Source organism: Meriones unguiculatus, chromosome 21, assembly GCF_030254825.1.
Source record: "Meriones unguiculatus strain TT.TT164.6M chromosome 21, Bangor_MerUng_6.1, whole genome shotgun sequence".
Taxonomy (NCBI): domain Eukaryota; kingdom Metazoa; phylum Chordata; class Mammalia; order Rodentia; family Muridae; genus Meriones; species Meriones unguiculatus.
The window spans coordinates 41,308,982-41,328,535 of record NC_083368.1 but is presented as its reverse complement, the minus strand read 5'-3'; the positions used below and the strand labels follow the sequence as shown (position 1 = coordinate 41,328,535).

The following is a 19,554-nucleotide window of genomic DNA, read 5'->3' as shown; positions in this document are numbered from 1 at the left end:
GTACATGGTGTTTTAAAGATGAAGTACATAGCAACACTTCCCCTTTTTGCCACTAAATATACCTAAATAAGCTAGGATTCAGAGAGGGAAATCTTCTTTACCAGCTATATTAGCAAAGAGAAAGAAAATGAGTTTTTAATTTCAATTATTTCTATTAGAAAGCAACAATTACATGGTCTCACTAGGTTTCTATGAAAATCATGCTACGTTAGCTTGAAACCCTTAAAAGATAAGGAGGTTAGAGAAGAATTAAAAATCTAACATGGTCTCTTTGCAATGTCCAAGCTATATTGGTGTTACATAGGTTAATTAGAAAAATTATCTTATTGGACCAAACTGTAAAAAAGCAGATGAGATTCTCTTTGGTTCTCTATTAATCTGTAGTATGCTGGCTTCTGAGACAGTGACCATCTATCAAAGTCATTGCTTAGTGGCCTGGTGAGCCCACATCTGTTCAGCCAACTGGAAAAGTATCACACAAACGATACACATGAATTTTACATCTGTGCATTCCACCTTCACAAAATGCAATTTGCAATCCTCTGTAAAGTTATTTAATAAATAGAAATGTCTTTTATAGTAGATGATATTTTTAACTATAGAGGAGGTTTTTGTAGGACAAATACAGGCCAAGCCAAAAAAAAAAAAAAAAAACCTGCTAGATTGGCAAGTAACCTTACACTCCACATTTTCTTTTCTAAAGTTTCCTTTTATAAATATCAAATATAAAACACCACAATCTTCCAAATTCCACCAACTACCTATTGTTAGGAACAAGAGTTAATAGGTCCAAAAGCAATTCCTCATCTTCACGTTTTTATATGAATTATTCTTTGTAATACCAGTGGCATGCAATCTTTTCACAAAAGGTTCTTCAAAGCCAATAGGGCACTCTACAAATCAGCATGCATTACTTTATATCAATATAAATTATATCAAGAGTTGACTTTTACAGAGTTTTAAATGTATACAATGAAAAAAATTCCAAAGTACTTTTTTACAGAGAAAGAACCACAAACAGTGGGTCTCCATCATCTATCCTTATAATTGAAATTATCTAAAAAAATCTTATCATTTATTAATCATGGTATTAAAGGACATTCAAAAATAAATCCTATGTTATTTTTAATATGAACTATATTAACTGGCTAACAGGGCTCAAGAATAAAAACCATTTTTTCGTTTTCTTTTTGGTTTGTCCTATAATCACAATTAATAGTTACTAATGAATGCAAAAAAGCATAGTTTAATATCTAAGTTTCAAAAAATTCTATCTCTTGTGTAGCTGAAAACCAAATTAACATAAAAAATAATGGCTCTGGTTTGAATTTTTAAATTTTAAATCCATAAACACAAGAACGGAAAAGAAAAAACTTATTACCTAAAACTACTAAATAAAGAATATACTAGAAGAAGCTCACGTTTTATGTTAGCTCATCAGAAATGACAGGCCAGTCAGTTCGAGCAAAGGAAAAAAACTGGCAACAAGACAGCTGATGAAAGAACCAAATTAAGCTACAGGTTCTCAGTAGGCAGTGGCTGCCAGTGGCCTAAAAGCATTTCAAACAGAAATCATTACCCCAGGGGATTAGGCTCTGATGAAACAGAATTATTCAGTTAGCAAAGTGATTGTTGATTAAGAAGTAAGCACTCTGAAAAATCACAAGGAGCAAGAAATGAAGAGAAACTAACCTGCCCTGTAATTCGACCAAGTAAGGCCCATATTCCTTGCCCTTCACTTCGAAGTTTCCCATTCAGATTTTGCAGTTCCTCTAAAGATTCACAGAGCTACAAAAAGATTAAGTCAAATTACTAAGCTTTTATATGTATATACATATATATAAATAAACAAGAACATCCACATTTATTTTACATATAACATATTCAAGCCAGAAAACTACTGAAAGACAAAGATATATTAATTATTATTTAGCATGGTGAACATGATCAAGAGAAGGTAAACATTTTATTTTATTCTAATGTTTTTAGTAATGATGATAATCATTTAGTAATAAGGAAAATCTGTATATTTCATTATGGTCTGGCACATAATTTGACACATTTTGATATGATATCACATTTCCATCACTTTTCTCATGATAAAACTAAAAATCCCAGAGGTCCTTCTGGCTAAGAACATGTAACTGTGAAAAATCTCCAGATCTTCTGACTTTATTCCCATAGTCCTTTTACTACAATGTTGCTGACTACTGGATGTTACTACTAATTTCATCACTTTCAATGTATTTTTTAACAATAATTAGATACTAGTTTAAATATTCATGCTTCTTAGAAACTAACAGTTCAGTAATATCTTGCATTACATATGAGACAGCAAGAATACAATAAAATTTTAAATTGGAAAGTATTTTTAATCAAGCATATGATTCAGAAAGACTACTAGATTAAGATAAGGTTTTCCAATTTACAACAAACTTTTAAAAGGTCTATAACGCTATCTATATTTAAGAATAAGAAATGGGGTTGACTGTGTTATTTTCAAACCCCTATTACAAAACTTGATTACTATGTGCACGTACAAATTAAGTAACCTCTTCAAACCTCAGTTCCCACCCCTAAGAGCAGGAGCAATAATCATAACTCACACGTAAAACAAGGAGAGAACTACATGACTTTACATTATGTGTAAAGGGATCACAACTGTGCCTGGCATAAGAAAGTGTTTAGTAAGAGAATGATGGTAATAAAAATGATGATGAAGGTTGGAAAAGAGCCCAAGATCTAGATCTAAAATTTCAAACTGAAACATAGAAATACAATAAAATCACAAAAGAACTATAAATATGATCTACTAAGTGATACTGTGCATTTGTAGCCAACGTACCTTATTATATTCTACATGAAGCTTTTCTTGCTCATTCTCTAATTTATCCTTTATATTCTTTTGTTCAGCCATATTTTCCTGAATTTGAATCATGCGCATATTTCTCTCTATTTAAATTAAATATCCAATTTTACTTCAGTAGAAAGTATTAACTAATATAAAACATATACAAAGAATCAAACTAGCCATAGCAATGGTCATTTGGTTACATTGGTCAAACAATTACAAGGATATTTTTTAAAAAACAAAAAACAAAAACATGAGTCTAGAAATTATGAAACGCTACAATTTAAGAATATAAACATGCCTTTGAAATACACAACACAGGAATGACTTTCTAAAGCATTACTAGCATATCAAATTCTGTCGTTAGCAATTAATTCTCAGGGGACTGTACATGTATCAGAGTCTATACTGACCAAAATAGTAATTCACAAAATCAGCAGTGAGAGCCGGCTGCTTATGCTTCCTCCTTCCATCCACACTAGAACTCGTGTCTGAGTTGTCCACTGGAAAGATATCTGTACTGATCCCCATTAGCTCTGCTTTGCGCATCAGTTTACGAATGGCTGAAGCACTACTTGTAAGTGGCCTAGGTAACTTTTCCCTGGGAACCCAGGCTTGTGGTCTGGTAGAGCGAGCCAGCTCTGCCTTAGCACGATATTGTTGTAGTCGGGCATTGATTCTTGCCTATAAACAAATGCAGAAAGTTTCAAAGAAAATAAAGTGGAATATACTCCTCAAAACGTTAATGTTTATGCTTAGACTAGGTAACAGTACTAAACTATCACAAAGCAAATCATACTCTCAGTGGTCTTGAAGATGTACAATGTAAGTCTGGATTGTAGTAATTAGGTCCACACGTAATAATAACTGTCCTCAGATGGGGCCATAGAACTAAAAGAAGCAGCAGACACATGTCCCCATCTCTAACTCAGAAGCTCTCTCCAATTGATAACCACTTGCAAATACAAAATTAGTTTCCTCCAACTGAGTCTCACTAGGAAGCATAAAACTCTTAAGGTTTGTCTAGAGTCGTAGCAGGAGACAGCCAAAAGAACATGAAGTCAGTGGCTTATTTGGAGGCTTCTTGTCTCATAACATCATGGCAGGGCAGTTCCTTTATTTTAAAAAAAAAAAAAAATTGTTTTTATTATTTTTATTTTATTTACATATTTTTTCTTCTCTTTTTTACCTATGGTTTCTTTGCATATAAATTGTGGCTTCTAATTTAGATTTTATAAAATTTCTGTGTTAGGTAAAGAATTTCTTATGTCTTCTTTTGGGCACTTTTTCTTCTGTTTGTTTTGTCTTATTTCAGTGTGTTAGGTTTTTTTTTTGTTTTACTTATATTTTATTTTTTTTATCTGTTTTAAATTTTTTAAAGGCTGTTTTCTTCTATTGAAAAATACTTTTTTCATACAGTATATCCTCATTATAGTTTCCTCTCTCTCCATTCCTTCCACTTTCTCCCTACCTGCCCTCCCCACTGGGTCCACTCACTCTCGTTTGAAACAGAAGAGGCTTCCAAGAGACAACAGCCAAACATGATAAAATAAAATATCATAAAATGAAGCAAAAACTATTATATTACAATTGGACACAGCAACTCAATAGGTAGGAAAAGAATCCCAAGAGCACATAAAAGACTTAAGATATCCACTCGTTCTCATAGTCAGGAGTACATAGAAATACTACAGCAACAGCTATAATATATACTCAGAGAACATGATGCAAACCCATGTGGCCCTGTGCTTGCTGCTTCAGACCCTGTGAGTTCATATGCAACTTGTTTAGTTGACTCAGAGGGGTGTGTTCTCTTGGTGTCTTCCATCCTCTCTGACTCTTACAATCTCTCCTCCTTCTCTTCCACAGGATTCCCTGAGCTCTGATGGGAGGGATTTGATGAAGATGTCCAGTTTAGACCCTCTCTCTACACCATGTCTTCAGTCCAATTTTTTAGCATAAAAATTACTTATTACAAATAGCAACACTGTTGACATGATGAAAGAGATTGTCTTCAGAAAAAAACTCTACTGAAGTCTAATGACAAACCACTGCTTAATTACGTAAATTTTTAATTATATTTTATATGCTAGACTTCACTGTCAGTCACATGTCAATAGAAAACACACATGAGATCTGAAAAGAAGAAATTAAGTTTTGTTGTGCCCATACCTGTGCTTCAGGGGACAGCTGTTTTTCTCTCTCTTGCAAAGACATCTTACAATAAGACTGTAGAGCCAAGTAGTTTTTTCTTTTCCACTTTCTGTCTAACCTATCCGCATGCTGCTTACAATAAGCAAAAAATGGATCTGCTATATCCTAAAAAAAAAAAGTGGAGGAGGTTGAACATTTTATCTAATGGGTCATTTTAAAAATAAACTATCACCAGATAATAGTTTCCTTTTGGCAAATTTTTTAGTGAAATATTGAGAAAGTAATTTCCACGCATCATGAAAAAAACTACTTATTGCATTTGAAATGTAATCTATCCACCTCAAATTACCAACTGTTTTTCTCTATAGGTCTTTGTTGAGGATGGGAGTAAAGCTCATCCATACAACACTTACCTACCATGAGCAGGACCTGGATTTGATCCCTACCACAAAATAATAAAGGGCTATATGGATTGCAAAATACTGAAAAAAAATTGTTATTTGTATATGTTATGTACTTCTTTAAAATTTTGTTGTGTAATATAAAATTTTAACAACCTTACAAAAGAATTATGAACACATATTAATGTTATATATTCATAAATATAACAAGAGTTAATTATATATTTATATATACACATACACACATGACAAGCCAACATGAGTAAGTGAGATGTTTCTAACTCACTGGCAATGTATCCACATATTTTATCCAGAACAGTACATATGAGGAAGTCCAGACCATATCAATAACAAAATTCAGGTACTCCCTTTTATCTTTTTATACCTAATATCTTACATGGGAACAGGGTGCTAGCCAAAGGGTACATTTTATCTCATTGGTCAGAGTAGTGCAAGAGAATCCCAAAACACAGTCTATTTCACTTGCTCTCAGTTGTGTCTCAGAAGCTGAAGTTTCCATTACTGAATATAGTTTCATGTACTTCAAACACAGGTTCTGACCTGAAAGCCTTCTTCTCGATGATTAGCTTTCATGGTATCATATGGCACCATGTAAGTTTCCAAAGGAAAGAAGCAACCAATAGTCCTACACAGCTATGATGCCTATGAACTTAAACAATCACAGCAAGGCATGATATCCCAATGGGTGCAATGATAGCATGCATACCTTAGTGGTAGCCAGCACCTCTCTAATTGGATTTAAGGTCTACTTAACAAGAAGAAAATCATGCCTGGTACTAGAAACCTAACCAAATACCAGTGCCAGTGAAGACATGGATCTTGAAGGAGAACCTAAAAATACCAGTTTTAAATACCAGGTATAATCCTAACTACATTATAAATACACAGCCAAGTAGAGATCTCAACCCTCACCAAAGATACATCTCCTTGTAACAGACAATAGGCCATTACAGAAAACCACAACCAATAAAACTGCAGGGAACTAGTGACCACATGATGCTCAGCCCCAAGTGATACATGTATTACACAACTCCTGTACCTAAGATTCAAGGACAGAGTTTAAGAGGAAGCAGAAACATAGTAAGAATAGGAAAATCTGCTGTAAGATTTCATCTCCTAGAAATGTTAGGGAACTTATACCCATGAAGTCTCATGAACACTGCTGACTTATACATAAGACCTGAACATGTATGATACCAACAGACATACCTAAGTGTATGGAGGAAACCTCATGGGCCCTCAACCCTAGACAAAAAACAATTAAGGCAATCAAAGAATGTTGAGAACAGGAAAAATAGTCTTCTCTGGGTAAGAGCCCCAAAATTGGTTATCTAATATCAAGTGCTCAGCTCTGAAAACATATACATACAAGTAACCTTACGCTGACTGAGCAGAGCAGACTGTATTTATATATTTAGTAACACACACACATGCCAATCAAAGAAATAATAACTGAATTTGAGAGAGAACAAGTAAGAGTAAATAGGAAGGGTCAATAGGAGGAAACAACTTTAAAAACAGTATAGTAAAAACAACCTTAATACTAGTCAAAACACATTTTTTAAATGATAAAAATCAAAATAATTTGCACTAAAGTACTATGATAGTTATTAAAAAGCACATAGGAACCCATTCTTTAGACGTGTCCCAATAAGGTTAAAACATCTATATAGTTTTTATCTTAGTTATACTAAAAGGAAAACTGAGAAAGGTGACATTCTGACTTTTTCCTTTCTTTATTGTCAACATATTCCTACTTCTTTACTTCTGTCTCTTAGTGCTTACAACGAACACTTATGTCATCTGGTACACATGGATATGGCAATGGAGGTCAACTGCTAGCTTCTTATATTGTCAATATACACCTACTTCTTTACTTCTGTCTCTTAGTGCTTACAACGAACACTTATGTCATTTGGTGCACACGGATATGACAATGGAGGTCAACTGCTAGCTCCTTAGGGCAGCTGTGGCAAATTGTGTGCTGCTGGCCTCCCAATTAATCTCTTCATATGGGTCCTTTGTACTATTTCCATCCACAGAAACGGAAAGTAACGGATTTCACTTTCCAAGATTTCTCACTGGTAACAGTGACTCCAATTTTGGTACACAAGATGATCAAAAAGTACTCTCACTCAATTATGGAAGAGGAACTTTTATTCCTAGTGAGAGAATCCCTTTTTTCACTATTTTTGCTTTTAATGCTACCATGTAAGAATGAACTGCTTAGAGCTAGTTCAGTCCTGTTAAAAACGTAAAACAAGAAAAGTTAACAACCAAATAAAGGAAAAAGAAGATGATGGAGGTAAAAATGGAAGAGAAGGAAAAATGTCTTCGTAGCTGAATCAACCTAAGAACAGCTTAGACTTTGTATCTTCTGAAATAGTTAATGTACTATTTAGGCTATAGTGATTAATGATTCTATTGTGTGACTGAAAACCCAAGAGGCATACAACATCTGGAAAAAATGAGTAATAAAAGCCCAATACTTATCAGTAACAACAGACTGCAGATGCGGCTCTGAAATGCACACAAAGTTAAACAGGCAAATACAATGTCACATATTCACTATATCCATATAATACAAACAAGACACTTTAACAAGCAACTATCCAGCTGCACTAAGTGCAGGGACCCACTGGAAACCTCAGTTACTTAAACTGAAGACATAGGGCCAGTAGAAAGAGAAGGAGTTCTTGTCAGAGTCCCTGTTCTCTACCTAAAGGTGGGAATTTGCGGAAGTGAGGCTCCTATAACCGGTGTAGGATGCAGCATAGTGGCAGAGCACGCCCGGGACATAAACATCTGAAATTGCCTCGTCTTTTCCTTTTTCACTTGGAAACTCAATGACTCTTCCTGTAAGTCTTCCTTTTGGTTTTTGTTAAATAAGTAACTGCAGTTTTTTAGAGCATCACATATTTGGTGGACTCCTTTATAAGTCTGAGACTGAGAATTTGTCTTTCCTTCAGTTAATGCATCAATTGTCAGTTTAAGGCACAGGTCTCCAAATAAAACCCCAAAGAAGGTAGAGAATGTTTTCTTCCCCCAATATATTAGAAACTGAAAAAAAAATACTGTGTAATATATTGAAAATGGACAAACCACATCATTTATCAGCACAGAAAATATTGGTAAAGGGTTGAGGGATGGGATAAAAATATATGGCTGAAATTTAATGCTGAGTACGTATACAAGGAGTCAGCAAACTATTACATGGGCCAAACATGGCCCTGCCTGTTTCTCTAAAGATTTATAGGCATGCAGCCACAATCATTCATTTTTAATATTGTCAAAGGCTGTTCTCATACTGCAATAGCAAACTAAGCATAAGACATAGACCCACAAAAACTAAAATTATATACTCTTTATAAAGAATTCTATATAAAACCCTGTAAAGAAAGCATCTGGCAGCCTTTGCTCTTAGAAAAGCCAGAGCAAAAAGAGTTGGAAGGACCGCAAGAGTTGGAAGGCAACAGAGAATGACTGTGACTAAGGAACATCAATGAAGTTAATAAAACTAGACCAGTTCTAAAAATATTGCTAAGAGAGTAAGAAATAGAAAGAAACAAAAGCCACATAGCTTGGTGGAAAGTAACTGAGAACAATTTTAAAAATGAACTGTAAATTACCAAATGCCTAACATGATCATATAATAGCCACTAAAATGACTGTATAAAATGACAAGTCTAGCAATCTTGATGAATCCATTCAAAATTACTTAACCCAGCTACTGATTCCTAATGATCCCACTTATTCTAGCAATGTTGAGGCATCTGATGTAATCTAGAAATTTTATTATATCAAAGATTATATATGCAAATCTATAAAATAAAACCCAATGTCAGGAATGAGTTACTGCTTTTAGAGTTGCTGGCCAATGATGTCGCAGAGACCTTCAAACATTACAGACCTTTGCCATTGCTCTTGGTTACCCTCCAGAATGTAATAAGACTCTATAATTAAAGAAACCAGAACATGAAGTCACAGAATGTGGATAAATGAAGGTGGTATTGATCTAGAAGCTTCACTCCTACTGATGAGCTTCCACAGTGATGAAAGTCAACAACGGCTGCCAGACAAGATGCTCCTGCAGGTGCAATTATGGCGTAAATTCTACGGGAGCAACCACCCATGCTCTAAGTGCATTTCAGGTCCACACCACAAGATGGAACCCATACTTGCCACCGTTAACTAGACCAGGAACATATGGTTAGATAGGCTGTAGGATGTAGGGGACAACCTACTACTATTAACTCTGCAAAAGGACAAAAATATCAAACGTAGACCTAATGCTTATGCTTATATTCCTAGATTAGGGGCATCTTTTAAACGGCACCAGAGAAGCTTCTTTGTCCAATAGCTAGGGATTAAGACAGAGCCCCACAATTGACCAAGGTATAGAGAATAAGACCCTGCATATTATTCAGCCCTTAATTAGACATCTATAACATACCCCTTCCTCCAAGGCTTAGGGACCATTATGAAAGAGGAGGCGTAAGACTGTAAGAGCCAGAATCAGTATATGTATTTCCTAGTCAGAACAGAGTAATTATACCCAGGAACTCACAGCAGAGACAGAACACACAAAACCTAGGCAAGCTTAAGCTGGACAAAATCCCAACAGACAACGAAGTTGGTCTCAACCCCTGACAAGAAGGTACTGGTGATGGCTACTGAGAGAAGAAGAGTTAGTTTTCTTTAAAGGCTCTTAGTAGGCGGAACGTGCACCAGTGGAGAACCATACACCAAAGAGTATACAGCCATTGGAATTGGGCTAGACAGGCTCAATAATAATAATAATAATAATAATGACAAAAAGTTGGGTGGGTATGGAATTAGACAGAAGTGGATCTGGAAGGAGTTAGAAAGAGGAGGGAGGTAAATATGATCAAAATTATGTTTACATTCTCAAAGAATTAATAAAAATATGTATTAAAATAAAATTATACTACAAATAATTTTATAAGGTTTTAGAAACGATTATCTAAACAATATTATAACATTGTTCAATACTAGCAAAATCATTTTAACCAGCAAAAAATTATTATGAGTTTAGTGCTACTATAAGTAAGCAGTAAGACATAACATGAAATATAACAAATTCCTGTGCTGTAGTTGTTTATTTTAAGCATCTTTGAACAATGCATGTTGTGTTTAAAACATGACAATTTTACTATTCTTGTAATCTGAAATGTTTTACAAAGTACACAAAAAAGCATGCAGACTTCTAGTGAATTTTCACCAATGTGGAAAGAAATATATTCAAAGGCTATAAAAAGTTTAAAACTATGATAAATATCACTGAATGAAACTGAGGTCTTAATTCTACTTTTCAAGCTTTCTTTTACTATCTGCATTAAATAGCTCTGGAAAAGTGCGACATCACACTTGATAAATAAATATAAACAGAATATAAAAACTGGAGATCTAAGGGTAACATAAAACTGAAGCAGAAGGCAAGATGTCTTATAAACTAATCTGCTTTCACCTAAAATGCTTCTTAATTAACAAAATGGTACGGTAGGCGTGGCCACAATGTCTGTAGTCTTAGCACTCGGAGTGGTGAACAGCAGGATCCCTGAGGCTACCATGGACTACACAATGAGACCCAGTCTCGAGGGTAGGCGGGGTCTTACATGTATCCCATATATACACGTGTACAAATACTACAAATAACACCTCCACTTTAACAGAGTAAATATCAAAAGCAAATCTCACTGACAGCCTAACAATTTGTGTGAAGTTTTGACATTCTATAATTCCTTTATAAATCCCAGGTTCTCACCGGCTGCAATGGCACACGTGTCTCAGCCCTGAGAAGGCTTAGACAAAAGGACTGTAAATTTGAGACTAGTCTGGGCTGTACGATGAATTACATATCAACTGGAATGCATACTAAGAACCTGTAGCATCAAAAAATGTTGTAAATCTCTTAACTGTTTATAACAACAAACTAGAAAACTTTGTGGCCAGGTCTTTGATCACCTCCCCCTGGGGGATTCAGCCTTGCCAGGCCACAGAGGAAGATGATGCAGCTAGCCCTGATGAGACCTGTAGGCTAGGGTCAGAAAGTAGGGGAAGAGGACCTCCCGTATCAGTGGACTAGGGAAGAGGCACAGAAGGAGGAGATGGAGAAGGCTAGAGCCAGGATACAAAGTAAAAACATTGTAATGAATGAATGAATGAATGAATGAATGAATGAATGGATCAACAAACAAAAATACAAAAAATTAATAATAATAATAATAATAAGCTGGGTGCAGTAGCACACGCCTGTTATCCCAGCACTAAGAGAGGCACAGGCAGGCAGATCTCTGTGATTTCAAGCCCAGCCTGGTCTACAAAGCAAGTCCAGGACAGCCAAGGCTACACAGAGAAACCCTGCCTCAAAGAAATCCCCAAAAAACAAAATAAAACACCACAAAACAAAAACCTCTAGACTGGGCAGGCACATTAACCTAACTTATAAAAGAAAGCAAAAAGGCAGAAACAGACAGAAACAGTCAGAAAAAGAAAAAGGCAGAAACAGTCCAAGTTTGCCATCCTTATTAATTCGAGCTGCCCTGCACATTTCTCCAAACTAGCTCTTAGACCTGTGAATGCCAACTATTATATTTGGTTTTGTATTAATCTGTATGCCTTCTGATAGGGAGAAGTAATCTCCAAATCATTATGCATCGCAATGTACGCTTGCTGTTTTAAACATTTTTGCTTACTACCTAAATTAAAGACATTATGTCTTCTCCAAAAAGAATCATGTGTAGTACTATGCAAAAGGAGTCCAAACTATCTTAATATAAAAGATAAATCTCTCAAAAATAAAACTGAAAGAGTCACAAAAGAAGCATCCTGACTATAAAGTTCAGTTGTCCAAGAGCAGACAACTAAGCTGATTCTCAACCATGACCTATGCAGTCTGCTTAGTCCTATTGCACTGGCCCTGTGCACCTCTGTCCATCCTCTAGAGTGTCAGCCTTGATTAATCTATACAAGCTTAGGCTGCAGTTACACTTCTGTGGCCTCCCAAGAGCTGTGAAAATGCTCAGTGTTCATCCAGTACTCATGCAAAGCACAATTTCTCAGAATCAGAAATTAGAACAAAATGACACTTGTCAAACTATCTCTACTGATGATTTAAAGTTAAAATAAAATACATCCTTAAAGTGTCATTCTGCAAAATTTCTTCATTAGATTACTTATTTCCTAACTAAGATAAAAGTACAGTAAGCATTTTTATGAGAAAATAAAATTTTATATAACAAACAAAACAGCTTACATATTATCACAAAGTATTATGAACACACAGTAAAGTTTACTGAACAGGTAATTACCTCCACAAAACTCACTTAAGCAATTAATTACACCTACTCTTAGGACTCCTTAAAACTTGTTAAAATTATTGTGAATGCTGAAGAACTTATGAGTTATCACATGGATTAAAACTTAGAATACTCTTACATAATTATTCACTTATCTTAAACCTAATTAAGGAAATATATATTTTTAATCAAGCTAACTACTATGGCATTATGTAACAAATTTTAATAGGAAGGGCTGTAGTTTATATTTTTGCAACTCTACTACCTATCTCTGTTACATAAAATCAGGATTTCCCAAACTCCTTCCATATTCAAGGTTATACTGTTATATTGTGTGTAATCTCTAGAGACATCCAAAACTTTGAACTTAGAAACACATATTTTTATTGTTATTAAAAACAATTTGAAGCACTGGATCCTAGGAACAATTTTAATTTTTCAGGAGTACCAAAAATACTCGGTAATAAAATAATAGCCTAATCTAAAGTCAGTAAGCCTGGCAGAACTGCTAGAGACCTAAAACTAAAGCCAAAGAGAACAATACTGCCTTAAGAAGATTTCCTTATGAAGTACTTTACAACACTTTGTTATATGCTATCCAGTATGCTATAACTAGTATTAGGACTGATGCTGTTGATTATTAAAGTTTAATATTGGTTTATCTTTTAATTAAACAATAGTTATTCCTAACCCAGCTGTATACCCAAATAATCACTCAGAGACTAGGATGTATCTATTTAGCCTAGAGCACAATGCTGGTCAATGATTACTCCATCCTAAACTGCCAAGCCCACATAGTTTCCTCCCATTCAGATCTCCCACATTATACTTGCTTTTAGTCATATCTTAGGTCCTGTTCATCTCTCCTTCTGGTTACAGTCCTGTCCTGCAGATCTCTGCTCTCTGACTCCTCCCACTTCTTTCTCCTCCCCTCCAGACCAGGATATCCTACCCTATTCTCTCAATTGCTCAGCATTGGCCGATTGTTTTATTGAAAACACAAAGAACAAACAGTAGCATGTTTACACAAACTTGAGACAGGTGATGCTTAGAATAAACACAATAATCACACTGCAATGTCTGGATTGAAACCAGACAGTGAGGTAGAGAAATCAGCATTTGAATGAACAAAGGTAAATTGTATACATTCCACAAGAACATAATACCATTTAGTGGCCTAGTCAAAGACAAAAATAGATTATGAAGTTTCCCTCATGCGTTACAACCCTGCTACAGGACACAGCAGACACAAGAAGTCTTCTGAAAACATTAGCACCATGAGTTAATGGGGTAAATAACGTACCTCTTCTGCTGCTGCCTCTGAAAGCAGGCCTTCCTTCTGGGCACAGGTAACATGAAAATAGGCTCTGCACATGCCTGCGTCACAGCTAATGCAAACTCCAGTTCTAGCAAAGCGAGGGTCTTCACAAAAGCTACATTCCTATGACAGTCACAGAAAAACTCTCACAGCAAATGTATTTCTGAAACAAAACTAGCCTCTTATGAAGCGCTAAATATTTAAAATACTAAAGACACAAAGTACCAATGCAAATACTGCAAGCAAACCTGGTTTTCCAATGAAAAAGAATTCTTTATATAGCTCTAAGCAACCTAAAATAAACTGATATACCAGTAATAATAACAAATAATAATATATGAAAACTCAGGTGCGTAGGCAGTTAGTCTAAGTATATTACATATATTAATATACATATAATCATTTTACTATGTTGAAGAAATATGATCATTTTTCTGTTAAATTAAAAGTTACATTGAAAAGGGAGAGGAACACAAACCCACCTACAAAAACTTCCATCCAAAATTTACTCTGCCTTCAGGACACGTAGGGATTAAGACAGAGCAGAGATCAAGGGAATGTGTATATCATGCCTGGCCCAACCTGAGACCCACTTAGAAGAGCCAACCCCTGACACTACTGATGACGCTCTACTGTGTTTGCAGACAGGAGCCTTCTTATATGGCTGTCCTCTGAGAGGCTTTGCTCAGCAAGAGATCAAAACAGAAACCCCTAGACTCACAGTCAAACAATAGGCTGAGTGGGGGCAAGGACAGAATGACCCCAGGAAACAAGAGCTCCACAAGAAGACCAATAGTCCCAAGTAACCTGAGCCCAGAGGGGCCTGTGGAGACTGAAGCACCAACCAAGGACCAGGCATGGTTTAGTTCTATATGTTATGTTATGTTATGTTATGTTATGTTATGTTATGTTATGTTATGCTATGCAATGTTATATATCCATAATTGCTTTTTGCTTAGCCTCCATGTGGGCCCCGCAGAAAGAAGATGGGGAGGGGGATCATCCTGATCATCTGACACAGTCTCTGTTGCATGCCTTTCGATCACTTTACCCTGGAGTGGCTGCCTTGCTAGGACACTGTGAAAGAGGAAGTACTGATGAGACTGGATGTGCTGGGGCGAGTTTGCAGGTGGGGGGTGTCTCCCCTTTTCTGAGGCACAGGAAAGTGGGAGAAAAAGGAGGGACAAAGGGGAGGGACCAGGAAGAGAGGAGGGAAGTGGCTACAATTGAGATGTAAAGTGAATAACTACATTTAATAAAAGTTTAAAAACAGTTGAAGTGGTAATCAACTGACATGCTCAAAATAAAGAGTGGTTATTATAATTTTTAATCTTAATAAAATTCATTTCAAAATTAAAGTAAAATTGTGAGATTTCATTTGATCCAAATGAATGTAGCAAGGTTTTCTCTGGGACCTAGGCAAGAGAAATAGTATCAACTAATATCCAGTTTTATAATGTAGGTTATCTGATACTAGACCACATGGAAGAATCAATACATAAGACTTTCAGGGAAACAACTATCAACAAATGATTCAAATCAAGCATGGTGACCCATACATGTAATTCTGAACTGAGAAGGGAGAGGCAAGCTGTCTACTTCATGTTGGAGGCTGACCTGAGCAACAGTGAGATACCATCTCAAAAACACAAAAGCAAAACAGAGCAAGTTAGTAATAAATGACATAGGGGCTTCCTCAAAGAGCTCTAGTGATACTTCTATAGTCCATTATATAAGCAATGTAAAGAAACAAATGAAAATTTCAATTTTGGTTAATCATAGTTTATCTTACCTTGGCACCATATTTAGAATAGTTCATTTCTGTTAGTGTTACTGGTCTTAACTTATCAATATCTCCAAAGGCAACTCCAGGAACATATAGGGCACAAACGATGTGGACCCATCTATAAAGGAAAAGACATGATTCTGCTATCAAATGCTTTCCTGAAATTCTCCCGTAGAAAATATGTTCCCCCTTAAAATACTACTGGAAGCATTCTATGATTAGATTTTTACATCCTAATCTCAGACTCTTAAATAAAAAATACAGAACACCTATAGAATGATGGCAGAGAATTAATCACAGAAAGTATGACTGTGGTGAGCATTCCGTTACAGAGGTCTAGTCAAAATGTAGATTTAGCAGCCATAATTGCTTTTTGCTTAAAATTCACTGCACTTTGGTCTTATCTGTTATTCTTAAATATTTGCCTAAGACTACTATTCAAGGGTAACAAAACATCACCTTTATATTCAAGGGAAGATATTCACATTCATGACTCTGAACACTTTTAGAATTAAGGATTCTAATTTAAGAACTATGAAGTTATTCTGCAGTAATTAGGTTAATTGTTCTTTATTGCTACTTCTTCCCTTAAGCTGTTGGCTATCCCTAAGGATATATTTTAAAATTGTTTTGGTAGAAAGTTTAGCTTTCTCCTCAGGCTCAAGATGGAGGCTGGGAAAAGGTTCAAAGCTAAGTTATAATAATGCAAGGATGTCACATTTTCATTCAGCTACTTTGTTCCCTATATAATCAAGGACCTAAAAGTTACAATCCCACCTACAACTACATTGTGTAAAGTCTGCACAAGGCTGTTAACACCTTTTTTTTTAAAGGTTTAGCTTCAGCACACTGAAAAAAAAATGAGTTGTTCTGATCTCATTTAACTCTGAGGTATTAATTTATTATGTATCTGTTTCCTTGTAGCCAAACTAAATGTTGAATAGCTGTCTGAAATTTAAATAGCAGCTATGCAGCACTTGTATAAGAAAAAGGATAAAAATGAGGTGACAAATTTCTATGAAGCTTATGACCGTATTGACAATTTTTGCTTTATCCCAGCTTAAAGGATTCTGGTTTTGTGATGTACTGAGTTTTAAAAGACTTAAGATTTAACCATTCTATAGAGGTAGAGGTATTGAAGGAAACAGTTATAGATCTTTAATAATTTTTATCATTTTTGTTGTTAAAAAATGCACAGTTCTGCAATTTTCTTGATAGGACATTTTAATCCAACCATCTGGTGGAGTTCAGTATTAAAGATAGCATCTTAAGGAACAGCCGCTTTCTCAATGTAATCTGTATGGTTTCTTCATGCTTACTGATCTATCAAATGCCACCATTCTCTACAGGAGTTTACCTCTGATAAACCAACAGCTGGCTGCTTGCTTTGTACTGACCTTCTTAAGATGGGAAAAGCAGATCTGAACTGCCATTTCTGTGTGACTGGCACACAAATTGTATCATTTTGCCCAGCTATTCATATGAGGATATCAATGTGAGCCATTATTAAAAAAATCTATCAAAGTCACTGAATATCACTGCTAAGACAATTATGTTCACATATTGTAGAACTTATATAATTAAGTTGGGAAATCAAAACAACAAGAAAATCTTCCTTGTTACTTTACCATCCATTTTGCTTGGCGCTATGATGACAGATGTTGATTGGGAAAAGGAGCAGAAAACAAGTATCACAAAACCATCAAAAGACAGAGGAAGACTATCACTCTAAGAATGGAAACTATCAATGCATTCAATTAAATTCATATGTTTATAGATGGGCAACAACTATATAGTAATATACTTCTTGAAAACTTCATGTCACAATGGAAACTTAACAGAATAACTTTGAAGTATTTTCTATATAGTACCTTTTCCACATATTTTATCTCCAGCATGTTATTTCCATTCCTTCAACCCAGAAATGCTGATTAAGTATCTCCTAGGCACAGAACATTATCTAGACAGTCTGGAACTCAGATGCATGGGAAGTGCTTACAGTATACATAGCTCACTGTCTTCACTCAAGGGACATTTACTACAAAGAAAATTAAAAGGTCTGAACGTTTCCTATGGGTGGCAAATTGTTCTTCTCATTTGAAAATCAAGAAATACTTCCAGAGGATTGAAGATTTCAAATAGAGCCAGTCTATAGGAAAGCAGTGAGGTTTAAGGAATCCAATGCTCCCTTCTTTGTACTAGAATAGCTCTCAACTTGTGGGTTGTGACCCCTCTGGGGTCAAACAACCTTATCACAGAAGGGATAACCATCAGAAAACACAGATATTTACATTACAATAACAGTAGCAAAATTATAGTTACGAAGTGGCATTGGAAATAATTTTATATATGGGGTCACCACACATGAGAAACTGTATTAAGGGGTCACAGCATTAGGAAGGTTGGGAACCACTGTTCTATTATACCATAATGCTTATTGAAGAGGAAAAAAAAACAAACAATGAATGAGAGCCATATTGCATTTAAAATATACAAAGGACAGCCTACAGAGGTGGCAAACAAGGAAGATAAAGGCTGTTCTTCCTTCCACAATGGCAACTGTGTCTCTCTTTGGGGTATATGCCTTGCTTTACTTTGCTAAATAAACTTTCACTTAAACTGGAAGCAGAGGGGAAAAAAAGGGAAAAGAAATATATTTCATGTATTACATAAAATTGGGATTATAGAATTACTTGGAGCAAAATATTATACTTAAGAAATAAAATAAAAATTCCACTGCCATTTTCACAGAATAAAACATTTTCCATGTTGAAATTATGGCTCACATCAATAGAGGAAAGAAAGTCTAGTTAAACTCATGGGATAAATCAATTTCAACACTTTCTCAGCTGGTCCATACACTACTCTCTCTTTTCCTGGGCATCCTACATGAAAATAAGAATATCAAAATACTTGTCCAATTTTTATGGCTTTTTCTCTATCTTAGTCTTAAATCAAAGTAGCAGTGAATGCTGCAAGATACATAAATACCCGTAAGCTCTACTCTGGCCTACACGGGTCTATGAACACAAACAGAGGTGTTTAGATAGGCTATTACAGAATTTTTCCCGACTTCCCATGGAGAGGTAACTATATTACATATAATATGCACAGTAGCTAAGATAAGTATTTCCTATTAAATTTCAATGTTTAAAGAACTTTCTTTTGTCTCCTTTTGGAAAACATGCCAAGTTACTCTACAGAGTATAATAGCACACAAAAACAGTTTGTCGATACAACTTTTAAATTAACCAAGTAAAATGAATTCTCGTCCTCAAAGGGAAGTTGGGTTTTTTGTTTGTTTGTTTGTTTGTTTTTTAAAAATGCCCTTACTTCACCACAACTGAGGACTCAAAGTTTCAACATTCAAGATTAGAATACGAAGTGGCATGTACACAGCAGCAGCTGCTTTAAGACCGTAACATCAGTGCTCAAGAGAAAGCACTCATAGCAGCAGGCCTGAGAGGAAATTAAGGGACTTTTACTGACCACCAACTATTCCAGGAACTGTCTTACCTGCATTGTGTCATTTAAGCTTCTCAATAGTACTACTAATGAGGTTAAGGAATTTGCCTAAAGTCATAGTAGAATAAAAACAAAAATAAAATTTAAAAAAAAATCTAAACATGGGCAAAATACTTGAAAAGTACAAACTCTTAATGCTTACTAAACCCACAGCTGTAGACCATAGTCCAATAGTGCCA

General features: G+C 35.4%; 1 protein-coding gene across 3 annotated transcripts in view; it reads right to left on the bottom strand.

The window, feature by feature from the left end:
* Phf14 (PHD finger protein 14) overlaps window positions 1-19,554 on the bottom strand; it is a 141,810-nt gene that overhangs the window by 91,168 nt on the left and 31,088 nt on the right. For all 3 annotated transcript variants that reach the window (XM_060373980.1, XM_060373982.1, XM_060373983.1), the window contains 6 exons: window positions 15,857-15,968; window positions 14,050-14,187; window positions 5,024-5,170; window positions 3,265-3,535; window positions 2,846-2,952; window positions 1,693-1,788 (listed from right to left, as the gene is read on the bottom strand). In XM_060373980.1, the coding sequence (XP_060229963.1) occupies window positions 1,693-1,788; window positions 2,846-2,952; window positions 3,265-3,535; window positions 5,024-5,170; window positions 14,050-14,187; window positions 15,857-15,968 (871 nt within the window). The remainder of the gene's footprint in view (window positions 1-1,692; window positions 1,789-2,845; window positions 2,953-3,264; window positions 3,536-5,023; window positions 5,171-14,049; window positions 14,188-15,856; window positions 15,969-19,554) is intronic.